This window comes from Penaeus monodon, chromosome 12 (genome assembly GCF_015228065.2).
Source record: "Penaeus monodon isolate SGIC_2016 chromosome 12, NSTDA_Pmon_1, whole genome shotgun sequence".
Classification (NCBI taxonomy): Eukaryota; Metazoa; Arthropoda; class Malacostraca; order Decapoda; family Penaeidae; genus Penaeus; species Penaeus monodon.
The window spans coordinates 37,230,190-37,253,018 of NC_051397.1; the positions used below are offsets into that span (position 1 = coordinate 37,230,190).

Genomic DNA, 22,829 nt, shown 5'->3' on the forward strand with positions numbered 1-22,829 from the left:
AGAGAGAGAGAGAGAGTGAGAGGAGGGAGAGAGAGAGAGTGAGGAGAAGTGAGAGGAGTGAGGAGGAGAGTGAGGGAGTGAGGAGAGTGAGTGAGTGAGTGAGTGAGTGAGTGAGTGAGTGAGTGAGTGAGTGAGTGAGTGAGTGACTGAATGCGTGAGTGCGTGTGTGAGTGTGTTCCATGATGTTCATTACAGATCAACCAGAAATAACAAGACAACGGTTACCAGCACCAGCTTTGCCACTCTGTTTATCACTCCGTTATCAGCGCCCTCATTGCAGTCCCTCATCCCTGTTATCATCCTATTATGTATCCTTCACTCCTCTTTCTTACGGCACTGCCCACCCGCAAGTAGGAACGCAAACTCACGCAACCAACCTTGTCCCACAAAATGACCCCCTCCCCCTCCCCCCCATGTAATTACGGTGATTTGCCAGTCAGCAATTACAAGTCGATGGCCTTGTTACGAATGCTTAAGGACATGTACCCTGAAGCCCGTTGGAACTTTCCATAGATACGTAAGTTCGTTTGTTCATGGTAGGTTTGGTAGGGTGTTTCGGTCCTTGGTTTTAGGCTTCTCGTGTGTATGTATCTTTTCATTCAACTAGTGATCTGTAAATCGTTTGGTTTTCTTCCGTGTGAACGTTTTTTTTTTTTATGATTAGTTTTATCGTAATTTATATGGGTTGTCTGAAAGAAGGCAGATATTTTCTCACTGGGCCCTTATAATTGGACATCATTTAGCCACTGAAATTCACCCGCAGGAACAGGAACCCCCTATCCACTAGTGCCACCTGGTATGGGTTATGCCTTGGTTACAGATTTCCACCCAGCGAAGGCACTAATGAGTCGTCTCTGGCTGGAGCTGCTGGACCATCTCGCCCCCGACGGAAGTGGCAGCAAGTGGAACGAAAAAGGGGGGAGGGAGGGAGGGAGGGAGGGAGGGAGGAGAGAGAGAGAGAGAGAGAGAGAGAGAGAGAGAGAGAGAGAGAGAGAGAGAGAGAGAGAGAGAGAGAGAGAGAGAGAGAGAGAGAGAGAGAGAGGAGTGATAGCGTGACTTCATTGCCTAGGCCTATAGAAAACGACCCCATAAGCACTCAGCCGAAGAGTAAAAATTGCTGGGCAGTCAACCCATACGACTAGGCTGGCGACTGCAAACCGGTAAAACTGGCATGGGTTGTTTAGTGTTGGAATATTTAGTTGTAAAATTGCCAAACAAATCATGGTGCGGATTAAACATCGCGATCCTCTTGGTAGGTTTTAAGCCAGAAGAAAGACGATTATTATTTATTTTATATATATTTCTTTTGTCTCTTTTTTTTCTCTTAACTTTTTTCCCTTCTTTTTTGGGGGGTGGATGGACAAAGATTCAGTCAACTTACGCACCTTTTCTTCTGATTCATAATATTCCACCATTCCACCGATGTTTCTTTATATAAATCTGAGTGAGTTTGCTTTTTCTCTCTCCCCCCAATCTATGTCAAGACTAGAAATCATCCTCGAAAAGCTTTTATTTTCCATTCCGAAGTGAATAACTGAGAGGATTGACATAACGGCCCGTTCCGACGAGTCATGTTGACCTTCCCGGTTTTTACTATGCTTCTTCAAAAGCGTCTTTCATCGCTTGATCTTTTCTGGATTGAGTTTTACGGATTGCTATCTTTTTAAAAATATGGAAGAAAATGCCATCTTTTTAAATGTATAGAAGAAAATGCGTACTGCTCCTTTATTTTTTTTTTTCGACCTTTTCCATTTTCCTCTTTCACTGCCGTCTCCATGATTCGTGTGTAAACATGGATACATTACGTATACGTACAAATGCACAGACTCACATATATGTATACGCATCTGTGTAATTACTTGTATGTATATGCATCTGTCTAAACACACACACACACACACACACACACACACACACACACACACACACACACACACACACACACACACACACACACACACACACACACACACACACACACACACACACACACGTATATATATTCATCTTTATTGTATCATGAGAAATGACCAGACTGGTCAGTTCTCAAGATTTCCCGCCAGGGATTTTAGATTTCCCCGCTTATTGCTACAGAAAATGTATCTAGGCCTATTGTACCTCCCCAATCGACCAATAGGCACATGAAAACAAGGTCATTTATAAATCGAAGTCATATTGTCCGGACGACCAGCCCTGCCCTGCAGCGTCGTTCGAAACCCGTCATCTGGCTCCGTCCTGCGCGCGCTGACTAGGCTACCGCAGGAGATGGAAGGGTTTGATGAAGCAAGTCGTGCCCGCGGGCGTCTTGGTGTGGCCGCCCGTGGACACTTGCATCATCGCAACTAACAACGAGCTCGGTGCAAGGTGGATAGGATAAATTGCTTTCAAGAAGAGGTTCATGCGAATAGAATGCTTCGACATGTCCAGTTGGCAAGCCTTGGCGATGGCTAGAGTTTTCTGCATTTTTACACTGTTTATCTTTATGATCTATATACAAGTTTTATGTGATGTTTTAGCACTCACGTACTGCAAGTTCATGTATCCGCTTATGTAGATGTACATGTAAGCTTATAGAAAGTACTTTCACCCGTGTACACGTGACTGGTTTGTCGCTTCAGGAGAGCTGACCGTGATTCGTGAGTCTCCTGCTCTCCTATTGGCTGTTGTAATGTAAAGCTCGTTGTGATTGGTCTATCGATGCAGCTTATTAGACCACTGAATAAACAACCGAAACGCGTTGTCTTTTCTGTCTGTTCTCGATCTCCTTTTATCTCTTCATTGCTAATTATAATGACTCATTATTTCTACGACTACTGTTACTATTAATTATGATTATAATAATAAAAATGGTAATGATAATAACAATAGTGTTCATAATAACGATAGTAATAATAACAATGCAAGTACAAAACAATGGTAATAATAATAATAGTTATAATAATAATGATAATAATAATAGTAATGTAGTAATAACAACAACAACAACAACAACAACAACAGAATAAAAACAGTAATGATAATGATAATTATAGTGATAAAAAACAATAACAAAAAATAACATCAATGCTGACAATGAAGATATTACCATTACTAATATCTATGCCATTTCATTTCACTGGCTTTGTAGTAACGTATTTGCAAACACGAAGTGAAAACAGGTTCGGTCCGGAATCACTCAATCGTTTCAACTTATAGCTCTTACTTTTCTCTTCCACATCGACACCTTTGTTCAATTAAAATACTCATAATATAAAACTCTGTCACTGAACTCAACACAAAGACTTTGAGTTGAGAATTAGATTTCATTGCTAATGGCTGAATAGATCTCATAGACATGTTTATACACACACACACACACACACACACACACACACACACACACACACACACACACACACACACACACACACATATATATATATATATATATATATATATATATATATATATATATATAATTATATATATATTGTAAGTATATATATATATATATATATTGTAAAGATAATAACGATTCTGGAGTCAGTTTAACAAACCGTTTTCACACAAGTGGCATTCCGAGGGTTTAAGTTTAACTAACCACAAACACACACCGTATGAAATGAGAGTCGTCATACAATCCATAGAAAAAAATGAAACAGGAAGCTTGCGGTTTTCAGAGAGCGAAAGTCTCCGAGAGTTACCACTAGTCCCCAACAAAACAAGCCAACATTAAATGAATGGCTCATATTTGATTTTTTTCTAAAAAAAAAAGAAAAAAAAAAAAAAAAAAAAAGGAAAATAACTAAAAAAAAAAAAAAAACGCATTCCCTTCCGTTTTCTATGATACAAGGTGATACTTCGATACCTTTTTTTTAAACTGGTAAACTCCAACGTCTTAACACGTAGGCTTTATGATAAGAGTATAAGACACACACGGCTCGTCAGAAGTGCAAAGAGAGACAGGGACCCGAAAGAACCAGTGAGACTGTGGCGAGGGCGAAAGTTAGTAGGCCAGTGTGTTAGTGAAGGTAGTGGCAGCACCCGGAACCTGTGCGGTTGGTGTATATTTTACCAGGATTATGCTTTTTGAAAACTTCGTGGATTCGATGGGTAACTTCACGCAGCATTCGTGAAGTCTGCCGTAGCTCGTTTCCCCAGGTGATGGAAGGGAAATGTACAACTGACAAGGGTGAATTACACAAGTGAACTTTGGGGAAAAGGTTATACGTTTTCAATTGAAGCTACAGAACACCCCTAAAAGTAAGGACGATAATAAATGTCTACAATAGATAAGAAAATCCATAATGAAACAATAAAAACGGTCTTGGAATAAGCCACAGTTCAGCAAGAGTGATCGAACCACCTATAATTAAAAGATAATGGACTGAACTTTCATCGTTTGCATGTACGTCTGTGTGTGTGTGTGCGCGCGCACGCCTGTGATTTCCCCGGGGTTAGGTTTACACGTTCTTAGTGTGGACTCGGTTCAATGAAACGTTTGAGAGTATCTCATCTGTTCCCTCACATATCCGTAATGGAGGTTAACTTCCCATAATTACCCACGAGAAATGTACAGTAGAGGTGAGATGAGGTAAATGTGTACATGTAGGGCATAGTGTGTGTGTGTGTGTGTGTGTGTGTGTGTGTGTGTGTGTGTGTGTGTGTGTGTGTGTGTGTGTGTGTGTGTGTGTGTGTGTGTGTGTGTGTGTGTGCGTTTGGAAGTGTAGACATGAACGGGCACCATGTGTCTGTGTACATGTAGATGTGTGTGCTTTTTCTGCTTCCAGATGGCAGCACATGTGGTTTTACAGTACCGCGAATTTCGAAATACTGATTCTCACTTTCCACATCTTTGTGTTTTCGCCCATTTTTCTTTCTTTCTTTCTTTCTTGGCAAATTAAGATAATAATAATGATGATGACAAGTAAATGACATTTGAAAAATAACAGTAGTAATGGAGGTAATGGTGACTAAAACCAGCAATAATTATATTATTTCCATTTTCATATTCATACCTGTTATAACCCATTATTGCTTTACTAATAGTTGTTTGGTAATTGTTATTGCTGTCATTGATGTAAATTTCATGATTACTTTCATAATCACTATTACTATCATTATTTTCACTATCAGTATTGTTATTGTCATTGATCATTCCTGCGAAATTATTATAAGCGGAAGTAATATTTGTTATTTGTCTACTTCATTAATTATGTTACTAGGATTACTCTTGTTGTTAGTGTTATTAGTACTAATATACTAATATCGTTATCACAGTCACTATCACCCTTGTCATCTCCAACCATAGTTAATTGCGTACAGCTGTACATAGTCACATAATCATGTGTTGACAACCAAATTTACATTTTTTTTAAGGGGGGAGGGGGTGGAGAAGGGAACTCTCCGAAGGTCACGTGACCAGCGGCCGAGGATAAAGAGAAATTGACTGTCATATTTGGTCGCTCATGCAGTGACTGTCGCCCGGGAACTTGTTGTGTAATGTCTGTGATTTTGTGATCATTTATTACTGCTGTTGTTCTTGTTGTCGTTGTTATTATTATTTTATTATTATCATCATCATCATCATCATCATCATCACATCATCATCATCATCATCATCATCATCATCATCATCATCATCATCATCATCATCACATCATCATCACATCATCATTATTATCATTGTTATTATTATTATTGACTTACTTATGTTCCATATTTTCTTCGAATTCAGATATTGGTTTATTTATTTGGGTGTTTTGCATATTTTAATAAAAAATGATAAGGTTGCGAAGTACAAAAATGAATTGATTAGACCAGTCTCACCTGAAACTGCTTTTGATTTAAGACCAGTCGTTGTGGTCCTGAATAAGTTCTTTAGATTATGAAGTAAGATTTTAAATTAAGCGTTTTATGCAACTTTGCGAGATATAATGCACTGAGATAACAATGCAAAAATTATGCAGATTGCTCTGTTACCTGCGATACAGCAACACACTCATGAGCTGCATAATTCATTTATGATTACACAATCGCAGTTCATTCATTATTGCACATTCACAATCACGTAACTGATGCTGTTCGTACAAACGCTTGAGCAATTACAAACACATACACACATTCACATACACATAGAAAATAAGGACACATATTTCCAGGTATACATACATACACGCTTAAAGAATATACTTTCATTTGCATACGAGTAAAAGCAAACTCAAGTCAGCTAACTCGTAACAAAAAACAATTTGCTCTTTTGTAGCATACACTCAATTAAAACGATCTGTCTCTCTCAGTACCTTTGTCTCCCTTCACTCTTGCCCTTGACATTATATAAAACCGACTACGTATTATGTACATAGGGTATTACCTATATTATATGTTCTTTTTTGTCTTCAATACAATGGTTAATATCATTCCCTACCAATGATGAAGGTAATAAAGCTTTCTTTAAGATGGAGAATGCCCCGTAATCTACAACACTGAGATTATGTTCCTAACACACACAGACATATCAACGCGTACCATACATACTAAGAGAGGCTCGCATAATTTGGAAGTCATTGGCTGCAGCTCCTTGGCCCATGCCTCGAAAGACAACTGTTGTGTGTGTGTGTTTTTTACTATCGGTTATTCGTTCCTCGACACTGTCACTTATTTTATGGATATTGTATCTTAATTTCACTTTCTCATGTTGTAATTTTTCCTCGAACAGGACTTTGTATTCCGTGATACAACTACAGGTATATATTTGTAAGCATCGATGCCTGTCCATAAACATCGAATTTTTATAATGGTTTTAAAGCTCGAATGTGTACATAGTACTTTCACAAATATGAACTGTACCCATCAATCTATCTGTATAACTAACTTTTTATCTGTTTATTCATGGGTCTGTGAGGTATTATTAAAGTCCTATGCTGTCATATATAGCATAATTATGACAGATGATAAAAAAAGAATGAGAATCGATAACTCCCCAAAGCAAGATACGTAGTTGTGATGATATGATATCGAACCTTAATTACAGTGTGGACTTCTCACTGTTGTTATGAGGAAGATGTAAAAACAAACCTTAAATCAATGTAGCAGAATCACCCTCATTCATAACTAATTTTAGCGTTGTTATCATTTCCCGGAAGTCAAGGAAGAGTTTGCCCGTGAGACCCAATGCCCTAAGGAGGGTCACGGTACCGCTAGAAGGCTGTCGACCTGCCCTCCCCAAGCCCCGGTCACTACTGGCGGTGACCCACTCAGCGCCCTTGGAGGTGTGGGCGTGGACTGGCATTTTTGTGATTCCAGAGACAGTTTGTTGTTGGCTTAGCTGTCATGCTTTGTGACTGTGTTGTGGAGGTCAAAGCATGTACATTATTTATAAATGCATATTCGTGTTTTAAATTGTGTGTGTGTGTGTGTGTGTGTGTGTGTGTGTGTGTGTGTGTGTGTGTGTGTGTGTGTGTGTGTGTGTGGTGGTGGCGCATGTGCGTGTGTATAAATAAATAAATAAATATATGTTTATATACATATACATGTATATATCTACATCTATATATATATCTATATGATATATATATATATATATATATATATATATATATAATATATATATATATTATATATATATATATGTGTGTGTGTGTGTGTGTGTGTGTGTGTGTGTGTGTGTGTGTGTGTGTGTGTTTGTTTGTTTGTGTTTGTGTTTGCGCGTACGTGTGTGTTACTGTGTGCGTGCGTGTGTGTGTTATATATATATATATATATATATATATATATATATATATATATATATATATATATATATATATATTATATATATATTGCATATACATATATGCATATATATGCATACACATACATATGCACACAAACATACATGTTTATATATACCGTTATACATATACCGTTACACTTGCAGAGTGTGATATCATCTTTAATTCCCTTGGTCCGTGTTGCATATGCAGGCTCACTCACAGAAAGGGTCGACAGCCCTTCATTCGGCCCTTCACAGCATGAAGGGCCAGTTTCCTGCACACTCCCACCGCCAAGAGAGCTCTAATGCTGTTGGCGGATTTTTGGCGAAGGTTGCGCGGTGAATATGTGTGTGAGGGGGGAGGGGGGTTTTGTGTGTGTGTGTGATTGTGTGTGTGTGTGTGTGTGTGTGATTGTGTGTGTGTGTGTGTGTGTGTGTGTGTGTGTGTGTGTGTGTGTGTGTGTGTGTGTGTGTGTGTGTTTCTGTCTGTCTGTATCTGTATGTGAACGTATATTTTCATGGCTTTGCACAACCCGAGAATTATCAACAACGGGATGAAATTCGTCGAAATTCTCCTCTAGAAGTAATTACAAGTAAACAAGAACGTGATTGAATCGTGGAAAAAAAAATATATTATAGGCGTTAGGTGTGGGGGGGTAAAAGTGAACTTAAAATGCATGTCGCAGATAGTGAGAACGAAAAAAAATACGCCCCGAGGGTAAACAAACCCAGTGGGGAAGAATCAGGGGAAGGGGGGGAGGGGAGTGATGTGAAGGTGGGGGGGGGGGAAGGGGAAGGAAGAGAGGGATAGGCGTGGGATGAAGGACCTGTGCGGGAGGGAGGGAAGGAGGGAAGAAGACCTGTTTGCTGCGGTTGGGATGGAAGAGCGAGCCATCTGTGTGTGTTTTGGGCTCTCTCTCTCTCTGTCTTTGTATTTATGTTTATCTATTCTTAGATATCTTTCTATGTGTCTTCCTCTATCTCTGTCTCTCTCTCTCTCTCTCTCTCTCTTCTCTCCTCTCTCTCTCTCTTGTTCTGTCTTTCTCTCTCTCTTATCTTTCTCCTCTTTTCTCTCTCCTTTCCTCTCTCTTCTTTCTGTTTTCTCTCTTTTGTCTGTCTCTCTCTCTCTCCTTCTCTCTTCTCTCTTCCTCTTTCTCTCCTCTCTTCCTCTCTCTCTCTTTCTCCTCTCCCTTTTTTTCCTCTCTCTCTCTCTCTCTCTCTCTCTCCTTTCCTCTCCCACCTCTCTCCCTCTCTCCTCCCCTTCTTTCTCTTTCCTTTCTTGAAGACGTGCCACAAGATCCGTGGGGGGGGGCGGACTATGAGATGGTGGGGAGGAAGCGGGAGAAGAAGATAAAAGAGAAGAGTGTGCCTGTTCTCTTCTTTTGGGGGGGGAGTAGAGGAAAGGAAACGACGGGGCCCAGATGTGTTGGGCGGGGTAAGGAAAGAGGAGGGCCAGGAATGTGTGGGGCGAGGGTAAGGGAAAAGGAGGAGGGGCCAGGGAATGTGTGGGGCGAGGGGAAGGGAAAAGGAGGAGGGGCCAGGGAATGTGTAGGGGGAGGGGGAGGGGATAAAGCGTAAGGGGTAAGGGGAGGAAAAAAGGAAAGGGAGGAAAGGGGTGGGTGGGAAAGGGGAGATGCGAAACGAGTGGAGTTTAAAGCGTGAAAAGACCGGACGATCCGAGTGCATTTCCCATCGAGGGAACAACGACCCTTCGATACACACACTCCTCGTGGCGGGGGTGGGGGGGGGGGGGTCTGGGGAGGTCGTACGTTGTCCGCGGAGGAGGTCGCGTTGGGAAGGGAAGGTCTCGGTTCGGATTTACCCAAGGGAGTAGGGTAGGATTTGCCCTCCAGGTGAAGGGCAGGATTTCAAGGTTGTGGGTAAGGAGGCAAGAGATTAGGGGAAAGGGAAGGGGAAGGGGGGATGAGGGGGGATGGGAGGGGGAAGTGGGGGAGGAGAGAAAGGGAGAAAAGGGAGGATGCAGGGAAAGGAAACGGTAGAAAGGGTGTGAAGGGAAAGGAAGAGAGGAAGGAGTGCAAGGGACAGAGGAAAATGGAGAAGAGGGAAGAGGTAAAAAAAAAAGAAAAAAAAAAAACGGAGAGAAAGAGAGAGGAAAAAAAAGATAGGAGCATTAGGGAAAGGAAAGAAACGAGAAAAGAAAGAGAGAAAATATAATGAGTTTAGAATGAAAAAAAAAAAACGAGAGACAAGAACATGAAAAAAAATAATAGAATAAAATAAACACAAAGGGAATAAACGAAAAGAAATGAAAACGAAAAGGAGAAGGAAAAGTTTAGAAAGAAGCATATGATATCCTGAAAGAGAAGGATGCTGCAACCCCCCACCCCCCAACCCCCACCCCTGGCAGGTTAAGAGCCTGAACTTTCACAGAGAGCGAGAGAGAGGAAGGAGAGAGAAAGTTCAGGCGGATGCGAAGGAGAGGCAGAAGGAAGCCAGGAAGGAAGCGAGGACAAAAGGATAATGAAAAAAAAAAAAAAAAAAACGAAACGTGGAATTATATCAAAATGAAGGATAATTCCCTTGATGATGAATGATGATAACTAGTAACATACGCCGCTAACATTAGTAAGGATAATGAAATTACCACTTTATTCATTATCATAATAATGATAATCAGGATATTTTTCATGATGTTAATACAGCATGGTCAAGCGATAACAATGATGACGGCATTGTGATCATATACTAATACACTAACCATATCGAAAATAATGACATTAGTAACAGTGGTAATGAGAAAACTTCATGGGTTAATATAAATATAATAGTGATAATGCTAATACTAACGATAGTGCTGCTACAATATTATGGATAATAGTAACATTGAAAGAATAGAATTGAGCTTAAAGATATGAGAAGGGCTTGTTTTCGTACGATTTCCCTTAATGATGACCAGTGGCGCGTCTGTACAGGAAGTCCATTTGCAACTGAGGACCGTGTGCTTTCTCTCTCTCTCTCTCTCTCTCTCTCTCTCTCTCTCTCTCTCTCTCTCTCTCTCTCTCTCTCTCTCTCTCTCTCTCTCTCTCTCTCTCTCTCTCTCTCTTTTTCTCTATCCCTTTCTCTCTCCCTCTCCCTCCCTCCCTCCCTCCCTCTCTCTCTCCCACTATCTATCTCTCTTTCTCATCATCTCCATGCTTTCTCTTCTCCCCTGTTTTCTGTTTTTCATCCCTCTATCTATTTTTTTTTCTTTCTTTCTCTTTTACTCATTTTAGGAAAGTTTTTTTTTTCTTTCCGGAATCAAAAAGCTAAGTTTAAGATAACTGTTCGCACCGCAGAGAACAACTGAACTTCTAAACCACAAACAAACTAACAAAGACAAATGGTGAAGATGAAAGAAAAGATAGAAAAGAAGAGAGGAAGGGAAAAGTGGGAGAGATAACAGTTAGGAAGATAAAAAAAAAATAAAAATAAATAAAAATTGAGGCGAAAGCAGCAATGTTGTGGCTTGAGGGGAAGGGGGAAGGGGGAGGGAGGGAGGGAGGGGGATTACCATGCTGACTTACTCTCTGATCTGGAATCTTTAAAAAAAAAGACCTGTTTTCTTCTGTAGTGGCAACAAATATGAAAATACTTTCTTTGACACTTTTTTTTTCGTGTAGCTTTAAATTAACTTTTTTTTCTATTCGTTTTTTCTTTAAATTACAGTCTTTCTGTTTGTTTGTTTTTACCAAGGAATTAATTTGTTTTTTCCCCCCTTTTGTGATATTATTATTATATATATACAGATTTTTAAAATCTCAAGTATATATGTTTTCATCTGTGTCACCGTTTTTATTTGTGTACCCTTTTCTCTTCTTTGTCTCTCCCTTTTTCTCTCTCTTCTTTGTCTATTATCTCCCTCTTACTATCCCCTCCTTTCTCTCTCTCTCTATCTTACTACCTCTCTCTCTTACTCTCTCTCTCTCTCTCTCTCTCTCTCTCTCTCTCTCTCTCTCTCTCTCTCTCTCTCTCTCTCTCTCTGTCTCTCTGTCTCTTCCTCTCTTCCTCTCTTCCTCTCCCTCCTTCTCGGCATTTCTTTTCCGTCTCTCTTCCGCCCTCTCCTCTCCCACCCCCCATCCTCAGCCCACTAACCCCCACCCCCTCTCCCCCGCAGGGCTGATGGTCGTGGTGGCCACCGCAGCTGCCCAGGACGCCCCCGAAACGACCACCGCTGCGGAGAATAAGACGGAAACGACTACCACCCGCCCTCCACTCACCGGGAACCCCCAGATCGACTACAAGTACGACCCCAATCTACCCCACGAGCTCCTGGGGTACGACCTAAGCGACTACCCCTTCTACGCGCGCCTGCCGCCGGATCTTCTCGACCCCAACTTCAACTTCACTTGCGACAACCGCCATGACGGGTTCTACGCCTCCGTGCCGCATAAGTGCCAGGTGAGGGGGGGGGGGGGCGTCGGATAAAGTGTTGGGGAGAGAGGTTTTGTGAATGAATAACGTGTGGGTCTGTTCTTTCTTCTTGGATTTGTGTGTGTGTGTGTGTGTGTGTGTTGTGTGTGTGTGTGTGTGTTTGTGTGTGTGTTTGTGTGTGTGTGTGTGTGTGTGTGTGTGTGTGTGTGTGTGTGTGTATGTGTGTGTGTGTGGTGTGTGTGTGTGTGTGTGTGTGTCGTGGTGGTGTGGTGAGTGTGTGTGTGTTGTGTGTGTGTGTGTTTTGTGTGTGTGTGTGTGTGTGTGTGTGTGTGTGTGTGTGTGTGTGTGTGTGTGTGTGTGTGTGGGCGCGCGCGTAAGTGGGTGTTTGTGCTGGACTAAATTCAATTAATTATTATTCATCCTTTTATTCCCGATGGATATTAGGAAAACCAAAAAGAGCTAAAAGCAAGATAGAGAGTCGGAGTGGGGGGAGGAAGAGGGTGAGAGAGAGAGAGAGAGAGAGAGCGAGAGCGAGAGCGAGAGAGCTAGAGTGAGAGAGCGAGAGAGCGAGAGCGAGAGAGCGAGAGCGAGCGAGAGCGAGAGCAAGAGCGAGAGAAAGAGAGAGAGAGAGAGAGAGAGAGAGCGCGAGCCAGAGCGAGAGCGAGAGCGAGAGCGAGAGCGAGAGCGAGAGCGAAAGCGAGAGCGAGAAAGGAAGCACTGGAGAGAGAAAAAGGAAAATTGATTCCTGTTCGGTACTTCGCTGCTTTCTCTCCCTCTCGTCCACTCTCTCCGAGCTCATCAAAGACGGTCTTTATTGCCAAGATAGCAACAAACAGACACGGGATCTCGCCAACAAGCTCCATGGTTTTAAAATGACTCGCTCTGTTATCGTAATTGTGATTCTTGGCATTCCTTCTCCGTCTCTCTTCTTCTCCCTCTCCTATCCCTCTCTCTTTCCATCACCTCTCCACCCCTCCCTCTCTCTCTCTCTCCACTCTTCCCCCCTCTCTCCCTCCTTCCCTCTCCACCCCTCCCTCTCTTTCTCCACCCTTCCCTCTCCACCCCTCCCTCTCTCTCTCCACCCTTCCCTCTCTCCCTCCTTCCCTCTCCACCCCTCCCTCTCTCTCTCCACCCTTCCCTCTCTCCCTCCTTCCCTCTCCACCCCTCCCTCTGTATCATTTTGATATCGGAGAAACAGCATCTACTATTCTATTTTAGCAAAGGATATGGCAGATTTACGATTTGATTTTTTTCGTTTTTTGTTTCGTTTAAACTTTTTTGAAACAGGCTTAGATATTAAATTGACAAAACAGTATAGCTAATGACAACTATATTTAATAGGACAACGAATACTCACAAAAGAGGATAACAATGGAATTTTTCACTATTGATAAACTCCGAAGTAATCCTACTACTACAGACATTGACAGTTTCCATAATGTTACCACCACAACCATTGTCAGTTCCCATAGATTGTTATTATTACTACCATCCATAACTTCCCCAGAGACAAGCACGAGGACCAATAACATTATGTGAGTGTTGTCAGAGATAAATCACAATCGTATTAAGAAGAGTTTGAGAAGTGTGGACACCAGACACTTCACCGAAACTTGGATTGCAAATACGTGTGTAGAGAGACTGCACAAGAGTGGGATTATATGTAGCTAAATTTAAGAATCAAAATTATTAGATGAAGAAAACAATAGAGAAGGAAAATTGAGTCGAATAGTTTAGGTTGATGTGATTGAGTAACGGTAGAGCAAGTAAAAATAGTCAGGGATAAAGATGTGAGAAGAGAGAAAGATACAAAAGAGAGTGTAAGTAGAGGAGCGAGAAGAGAGGGAAAAAGAGGAGAGAGAAGAGAGGAGAGGAAGAGAGAGAAGAGAGAGAGAGAGAGAGAGAGAGAGAGAGAGAGAGAGAGAGAGAGAGAGAAGTAGATAGTGAGCGATAGCCAGAGAGACAGATATATACAGATAGATAGCTAGAATGAGCGAGATAAATAGAGAGAGAGAGAGAATAACCCATGCAAGTTCTCTCTACCGTCCTCCCGCCCACCCTTGGACCAAACACCCTCAGAGGAACATCCCCTCAGCTGCCACACTCCAGGCTCTTCGGGTGAGATCGAAGCCAAACTCGAAAGAAGATTATGTCAACCATTTATCTATTGGGTTTCTGTCGATAGACTTATGATTTGTTTATCGGTTTTGTTGTTGCTGTTTATTTGTTTTATTTCTTGTTATCTGTTTGTTTTCTCTATTTGTGTATTAAGGATTAATGAGAATTGAGTGTATTTGCCTAAAACTGAGAAGAAATATTTATGTACGTTTTAGGATAGATAGATTTTGTGTAATTATGATGTAAATCGCTAAAATTAAATTCTCAATTATCAAGGTATATAGTGTATATAGATAGAAAGAAAGATAGATTGATCTATAGACAGATAAATAGATAAATAGATAGATATACACTAGATATATATCTACTGTAAAGGTAAATAGGTAGATAAAAAACTCCTTGCATTTATAAGAAAAAATAATATCTACAAACCTACTTACACTTTGACATACATTTTCCCCATACATCTATTTCTTCGAGTCTTCTCCCATCCTCCCTCTTCCGTGCGCATCCTCACCTTCTTCTGTCTTGCAGGTGTATCACAACTGTCTCTTCGGACAACGGTACGACTTCCTGTGTGCCAATTACACGGTGTTCGACCAAAAGAACTTCATTTGCCATTATGTCAGCGAAGTGGACTGCGTCAACTCGGAGAAACATTATGACAGGTTGGTACAATATGCCAGCGGGTTAGTATGGTTAAAGCGCGTCATTATCTGTGAGTATGTAAATCGGTTTTGCATTAATACACACACACACACACACACACACACACACACACACACACACACACACACACACACACACACACACACACACACACACACACACACACACACACACACACACAGAATAATGTTGGTACTGATATTTCTGTTATTGTTATTATGATTATGATGATGAATTATGAAATATTGATTGTAATGACAGTATGTGTACCTATATATCTATCTACCTATCTGTCTTTCCATCGACATCTTTCGAACTATGCATCTCTTTCTATCTATTTGTCTATCTGTTTATCTGTCTTTCTATCAATTTATATAACCATCTGCGCTTATCAACCTGTGTTTATCAATCTAGTTGTCTGTCTGCTCTCTCTCTCTCTCTCTCTCTCTCTCTCTCTCTCTCTCTCTCTCTCTCTCTCTCTCTCTCTCTCTATCTCTCTCTCTCTCTCTCTCTCTCTCTCTCTCTCACTCTCTCTCTCTCTCTCTCTCTCTCTCTCTCTCTCGACCTCTCTACTTCTCTACCTTTCTACCTCTCTACCTCTCTCCCTCTCTCCCTCTCTCCCTCCCTCCCTCTCTCTCTCTTTCTTTCTCTCACAAGATGAATGTTAATGCATCACCATATTAACCTCAAGCCAGAATATCTGAACCGCCGCCTAACTACGACTTTCTCTTCCAGGAACGACGAGCTCTACGAGACCACGACCACGACGACCACCACGCCGCCGCCGCCGCAGATCATCTACGTGGAGCGCCCCCGGCCGCTGGCCAACCGCCTGCGCCCCAACATGAACCGGCCGCAGCGCCCCAGCGGCCCTCGTCCCGGCAAGCGCCCTGGGAAGCGACGCCCCAGTACCACCACGCCCCCGCCCGAGTACGACTACGACTACTACTACGACCAGTACTATGATCAGTATTACGACGACTACTACAACGACTACGCCAACGAAAGGACGACGACGACCACCACCACCACGACTCAGAGGCCCCGTCGTCCCGGCCGGCCGCAGAGGACCCGCCTGGGCACCCGCAACAACGTGGAGGACCGATCGCGCCCCTCGGGACGCTTCGGCGGCGTGTTCAACGTGAGGGACCGCAAGCGCCCCAGGATCAACCCGCCGGTGCCCCAGGACGCCGCCGAGGAGGAGTTCCGCCCCCGGGCCTCCCGCCTGCAGCAGGACGGCCCCCAGAGGCGCCAGAACCAGAACGACGACGGACCAGGCCAGGGTTCCAGACCCCAGGGATCAGGGCAGCGTCGTCGCCGCATACGACCTTCCAAGAAGACCACCACCACCACCACCACCACAGAGGCTGCACCCGATTACTACTACGACGACTACTACGAGTACTACGACGATGAGCCGTCGTCGACCACCACCACCACGACCACCGCCGCGCCGTCCCGCCCGTCCCGCCCGAGGCAAGGCTCCAGGGGCAGACCCAGGCGCCCCGAGGCCACCACGCCCTCCACCACCACCACGAGCGCCCCCGAGGAGCCCCTCCCACAGGAGCCCTCGGGAGGTCGCGACTCCCGCCCCGGACGCGTCAACGTCAGAAAGGGCCCCGTCGGCGGCCGTCGCCCCGCACCGACGCCCGTGGAAGAGGACCAGCCGGCGGAGCCCCAGGAGGCCGCCCCAGCACCTCAGCGCAGAAGACCGAGCTTCCCCCGACGTCGGCAGCAAAGCGAGCCCGAGGTGGTGCTCGAGGACGCCCCCTTGGCACCTGAGATCGTGGCGGCTCCCGAGGAAGACTTCGCAGAGGAGAGTCCTGACGTGGCACCTTCAGGAGGGGCCCGGAGACGACCCGGACTGAGAAGGCCCATCAGGCGAGGTTCAGGTGTGCGCGGGGGCGGCGCTTCTCAGAGCTCCAGCCCCGACTACTACGACTACTAGCACCTGATATTTATTGTGTACAGCCACTACCTTCTTCTTGTTTTGTATATTAGTTGTATTTGTTTATAAGTATAAATCTTTTAATAAACAACCGTTCTTAAGCTTCTCCCTTATTATCCCGCGCCGTGCAGACTGAGACGTTTGTAAGAAGGTCCAGATAGAAGAGGAAGTCTATATATCTGTCTATTTCTATTTATCTGTTTATCTATCCATCTATCTATCTATCGTCGCCAGAGAAAGAGATAGGAGTGATATATACAGATAGAGGATATATGGAGAGACAAATTTTTTAAGAAGACTGATTAATAAATAATTGACTGATAAAAGAAACTAATTGGCTAAATATCTCAATATCAAAAATATTTCTAACATCAAAAAATGATGATTTGCAAAGCCTTTCCTCTCTGTGATTGTGATGGCGAGTTTTTCAATTGTTATTTCTCATGACTTTATCCCCGAAACAAATTTTGAGAGCTAATAACAAAGGCCTGCGTATCAGTCCTGAAAATACGTATATTATAATTAAACCAAAAGTAAATACTTATACAAAGGGATTTAATGTAGTATGAAAGTATAAAAAATGGCTTTGCCAATTGGAAAACAAGAAATCATGGGTAATTTGCAATAGTAACTCACAAACGTCCATAGCAAGCTCTATCTTAGAGAGAGAAACACACTCTCAAACAAGAGAGATGAATGATAGGTAGATATATAGATATGTACCCGTATGGTCACAAGGACACAAGCATGGATAAGACATGGCTTTAAGGAGATACGTAGATAGAGATACAGAGACATAGAAATAGATAGATATACAACTGGAGATATACATGAAAACACACACTAACATAAATACATACACGTGTATGTGTGTGTGTGTATATATGTATATGATACACATGCACACGTACACACACACGTGTGTGTGTGTTAATTTGTTTGCATGTGGATCTCTAACTGCATATCTGTCTATTTCTATGTCTCTTTATCTCTATCTATTAGTGGATACATCTTGACTGGTATTTGACAACATATTCACCTAAGCAAAGAAGGTTTAAAACACAAAAAGCTCGTGTGGGTCAATGTTTACATTTGTGCGTCACCGTAGCGCTATAGACCGTTCTATTCGAGCTCATTCTTTGTTGCGTACAAAAGTATTCCGTATTTTCCAACGGAACGCAAGGCAGATTTTAACAATTTCCACTTTAAATTTTCGCTTTAAAACTCTTTCATTATAAATGAAATCGAAATGCAACTAAACAGTCGGCCAACCAGAGCCAGTGTACCGATTGGACTCTAGTCATCATTCCAAACCAGTAGCCTTGTTACTGCCTTTCTACATAGCTGCCGACCTGAATGACATTGGACCTTGAAAGGGGACGTTATCACCTTGGAGAACACTCATGAAACGCCAAACATGAGCAAGCGTCAACAAACACCTGCTAACTTTCCCCGAAGCCAGTGAAGGGTTACTTAATCATGGGTTCTGCAACGTACAAGTTAGAAACGATGCCAATGCTGCCACCAGGATCTATTTATTTTTATTTTTTTTCCCCCACCTCGGTTTCATACGCAATGCAGTTCAGCATAATATAATATGATATGAATATATAATATAAATCAGGTTCCCCTTTATTGCAAATTCCAAAGAAAACGAATGTGTCATTGTATTCAAGGAAAACGTAAATTTAAGATTAGATCCTAAAAATCAAATGGTCAAATTTACCTCAAAGTTATTCTTTTTGCTGTAAATATTTCTTCATACTCTATTATTTCAATTATAAACATGACAGTCATGCTATATCATTTATAACATTGCATACTTTGTTTTGCTATATTTTGTAATGGTTAAAAGGTGTTTTTGTGGTAACAGTAATGAAATAAGAAAAATTAACATTATCTGGGATTTTCTTCACTGTGCATTATTGTTTGAATCGATCCTTAGTAGGCGATGTCTAAAAACAAACGATACAATTTTAAGAAATAGTAATTGATATAAAGTATTTAAATATTCTATTAACTTTTAAGAAAGTGCTATTCTTGCCATAGAGGATATCTGAGAGATCATAGAAAGCAATAAATATGTAGAAAAGGTAAGAAAAAGGAAAAGTTAAACAACGAATTAGGATAGACAACGTAAAAGCAAGCATTCTACTTTCATTAAGTTATTTATTTTTAAAATTATTTTTTTTCTCTCTCTCCTTTGTGCTCCAATTCAATTACCTATATTGCTTGTCCACTTCATTTACACCCGTCTATGTATGTGTTCCCTCCTCCTCCTCCTCTCCCTCCCTCTATGCTCTCTCTCTCTCTCTCTCTCTCTCTCTCTCTCTCTCTCTCTCTCTTTCTATGTGAAGACTTTGTCTCGCTCGCAGGTTTCCTTCTTCCATACATTCTCCAGTGATTTCTTACTTTTTCATGAATCTTTCTTCCTCTATTTTCTTAATATCTTTAAGTTATAGAATCTATACTGTATTACAATTATGGTTCCAGTCTGTCGTGTTTTGATATACGATGCCACCAGGATCTAAAGGAAATTCTTAAAAAATGGGGCATTTACATTCCCAACTCGGTTTCAGGCGTGACGTAGCTCAACATAATATATAATACAATGCAAATATATAATATAAATCAGGTTCTCTTTTATTGCAAATTTCAAAGAAAACGAATGTGTCATTGTATTCAAAGAAAGCATAATAGATCGGACCCTAAAAAATCAAAAGGTCAGTATAAGTAATTTTATCTTCACAGTTTCGTCTGTGACTCTTTTGTTATTCATTTTGTTGTAAATATTTTCTTCCAAATTCTATTATTCTAATCATAAACATGATAGTTATATTATATCATCTTATTTTATAACATTGCATATTATGTTTTGCCATATTTTATACGGGTTAAAAGTGTTCTTTGGGGGTAATAATAATGAAATAAGAAAAATTAACGTTATCTAGGATTTTCTTCCATGTGCATTATAGCTTGAATTGGTCTTCAGTATCTGATATATAAAAATAAACAAAACAAAAGTAATTGGTATAAAGTATTTAAATATTCTATTAACCTTTAAGAAAACGTTATCCTTGCCGCAGAGGATATCTAAAAGGTTAAAGCAAACAACAAATATGCACCAAAGGCAAGAAAACGAAAAGCTAAGCAACAAATCAGGATAGAATGGAATATAATTATAGTTTAGGTTCGTTGTATTTTAAAATACAAATGTGCTTTAAATTTTAAGAATATATTTTGACAGTGAAAATACAAACTGAATGAGTGATTTTTACGAGCTTTGATTCACTTTGATTGAATCGTGAATATTTCCCTACGTCCTTTCCTAATTTATCTTCTTGCTTTTGATATTTCTCCGTCGTGTCTGCATCTTTTATTCAAGAATATATACAGATTTTGTAAATGTATATGTATATATATATATATATATATATATATATATATATATATATATATTATATATATATATATAATATTTTTTTTTTTTTTTTTTTTTTTTTATTTTTTTTTTTTTTGTTTGCCTGAATGAAAATGCGAAAAGTCGAACTAAACAGCGCGTGATTCGTGTTTTCCTTATCTGAGGTGTATTTGATAAATTCATATTACGGGTGAAAATAAAGAGAAAAAGAAGTATTAGAATAAACAACGAATGGAGTAGAAAAATAAGTGGATGAAGAACACAATAAAGAGAAAGAGAGAGAGAGAGAGAGAGAGAGAGAGACTGAGATTGAAACTTAGCAACATGGGCAAGAGAGAAATGGAAGGTGCGAGGAGGAAAAATCGGATGAACGATAAGAATATAGAAACCCCTTGAAAAAGTGGCGAAAGAAATGTCAGAAAAATATAATCTCGTCAAGTATTCTGATAAGGAAGTTAAAAAATGTTCGAAAATAAAATAATTTAGTTCTAAATTACATACACGTAAAAGAAAGAGAAATGAAGAGCCGAGAAGACGTATAATCACTCAATTCTCTCAGCCAATGAGGTATTACGTCGCATCATAAATCTTTTCTTAGTAATTATTATTTACGTTCTAATTATATTCTGTAATAAGATATGATGTAAAATATAAATAAATAAAAAAATATATGAATATTTATCCTTCCTGACTGACGACTCCCATTGTTTTTTGATATTATGAAAATATAGATGTCATGAAATTCTGGTTAGATACTAAAAAAGTCAAATTACCTTCATTGCCTGTCCCTCCCCCTTCCTCTATTCTTCTCTTTCTCTCTCTCTCTCTCTATCCGTCTTTATCTCGCAGATTTCCTTCATTTGTATTCTAAAATACAAATGCGTTTTAAAATTTAAGAATATATTTTGATCGTGAAAATCCAAATTAAATGAGTGATTTTTACAGGTGATTTTTACATTTTTATAATTCACTTAATTTTCATTGTGAATATTTCCCTTTTTCGTTTCGTAATTTATCATTCTTGCTTTTGATATTTCCTTTTTTCTGTAAAAAAGGAACTTTCATAAATTTGCTTTCTTTACTGTCAGAGCGAAGGAGTGCGACAAAATCGTAGAAAACAGCACATGCTTCCTGTTTTTACTGTTTATGGCTATGCAGCATGGGTCCTTTGTGGGCAAGAGAGAGAGAGAGAGAGAGAGAGAGAGAGAGAGAGAGAGAGAGAGAGAGAGAGAGAGAGAGAGAGAGAGAGATGGGGGGAAATTGATAGAGGGGGAGAGAGAGGGAAAGAGAGAAAGAGAGAGGGGGGGGGGGGGAAGGGAGAGAGAGAAAGACTGAGACTTACCAGCATGACAAGAGACAATTGGAAACAACAAGAGAGTGCGAGGAGGAGAACGTAGATGAACGATAAAGATGAAAAAAGCCTCTGAGAAAATGGCGAAAGAAATGTCAGAAAAATAAAATCTTCTTAAGTATTCTGCTAAGAAAGTTAATAGTTTTTTTCTAGCACACGAATGATATCATAGAATAATCATGCAGTTAAACATTCGGAAACAATTTTTGCAAAGAAAATTTTCAAACGCAGGGATTTGCTTCTTATCTTTTAGACCTTGTAACTTTTATGGACCTCCACCATACTTCAGAATTGGAAGTTCATGAAGTATAACGATGATTATTGAAGAAAGATAAGTAATAGATAATGAGACAGACCTTTCAGGGGATTGCAACTGTCATAAGGAAAATAAGAACACTAATTCAGACAATTTAACTGAATGCATTACTTTATTCATGCTATCAATAAAGGTTATTTCTACATACAATTAGGAAATAAATCAATAACAAATTAAAATCAGGCCAGAAAAACATTAACATTTTGCCATGAAAGTAATTCTAATAAGACGTTTTTTTTCTATGATACATTAATTATGAACAAATTGTTAATTGTTACACCACTAGAAAATCAAAAAGCTATTACCCGAATATGAGTTGTTCGGGTTTAAATTTATAATATAATTAAATTGTAAAAGTGCTTTATCACATTAAGAAAAAAAAAAAACTCAGTAACAGGGAGTAACCAAAGGAAATATTCGCTTTAAAATATGTATATATTAACAACACACAATATCCATACACACACACACAGTACACAACACACACGACACAACACAACAACACACCAACACACACTAGACCACACCAACACACACTACATAATATACATTAACAAAATGTGTGTGTGTCCCGTGTGCATCGTGTGAATGCTCGTATGGTGTTGTGTGGGTGTTCGTATTGTATGTATTTTGTAAAGTCTCATCCTATCCACACAAAAAAAAAAAAAAAACTCAGTAACAGTCGTCTGTAACAAAGGATGTACATTCTGCTTTAAAATATGTATATATGTAAACACACACACACACACACACACACACACACACACACACACACACACACACATATATATATATATATATATATATATATATATATATATATATATATACATACATATAATTGTGTGTATGTGACATGAAATTCGCTCATAAAGAAATCTGGTATAAAATGTAGCCACTGTA

At 40.4% G+C, this 22,829-nt stretch overlaps 1 protein-coding gene across 4 annotated transcripts in view; it reads left to right on the forward strand.

Moving 5' to 3' along the window:
* LOC119579414 (proteoglycan 4-like) overlaps positions 1-16,939 on the forward strand; it is a 67,223-nt gene extending 50,284 nt beyond the window's left edge. For all 4 annotated transcript variants that reach the window (XM_037927216.1, XM_037927217.1, XM_037927215.1 and 1 more), the window contains exons 3-5: positions 11,847-12,130; positions 14,756-14,889; positions 15,626-16,939. In XM_037927216.1, coding sequence (XP_037783144.1) covers positions 11,847-12,130; positions 14,756-14,889; positions 15,626-16,838 — 1,631 coding nt within the window. In that variant the 3' untranslated portion in view covers positions 16,839-16,939. The remainder of the gene's footprint in view (positions 1-11,846; positions 12,131-14,755; positions 14,890-15,625) is intronic.
* The last annotated feature ends 5,890 nt before the right edge of the window (positions 16,940-22,829 follow it).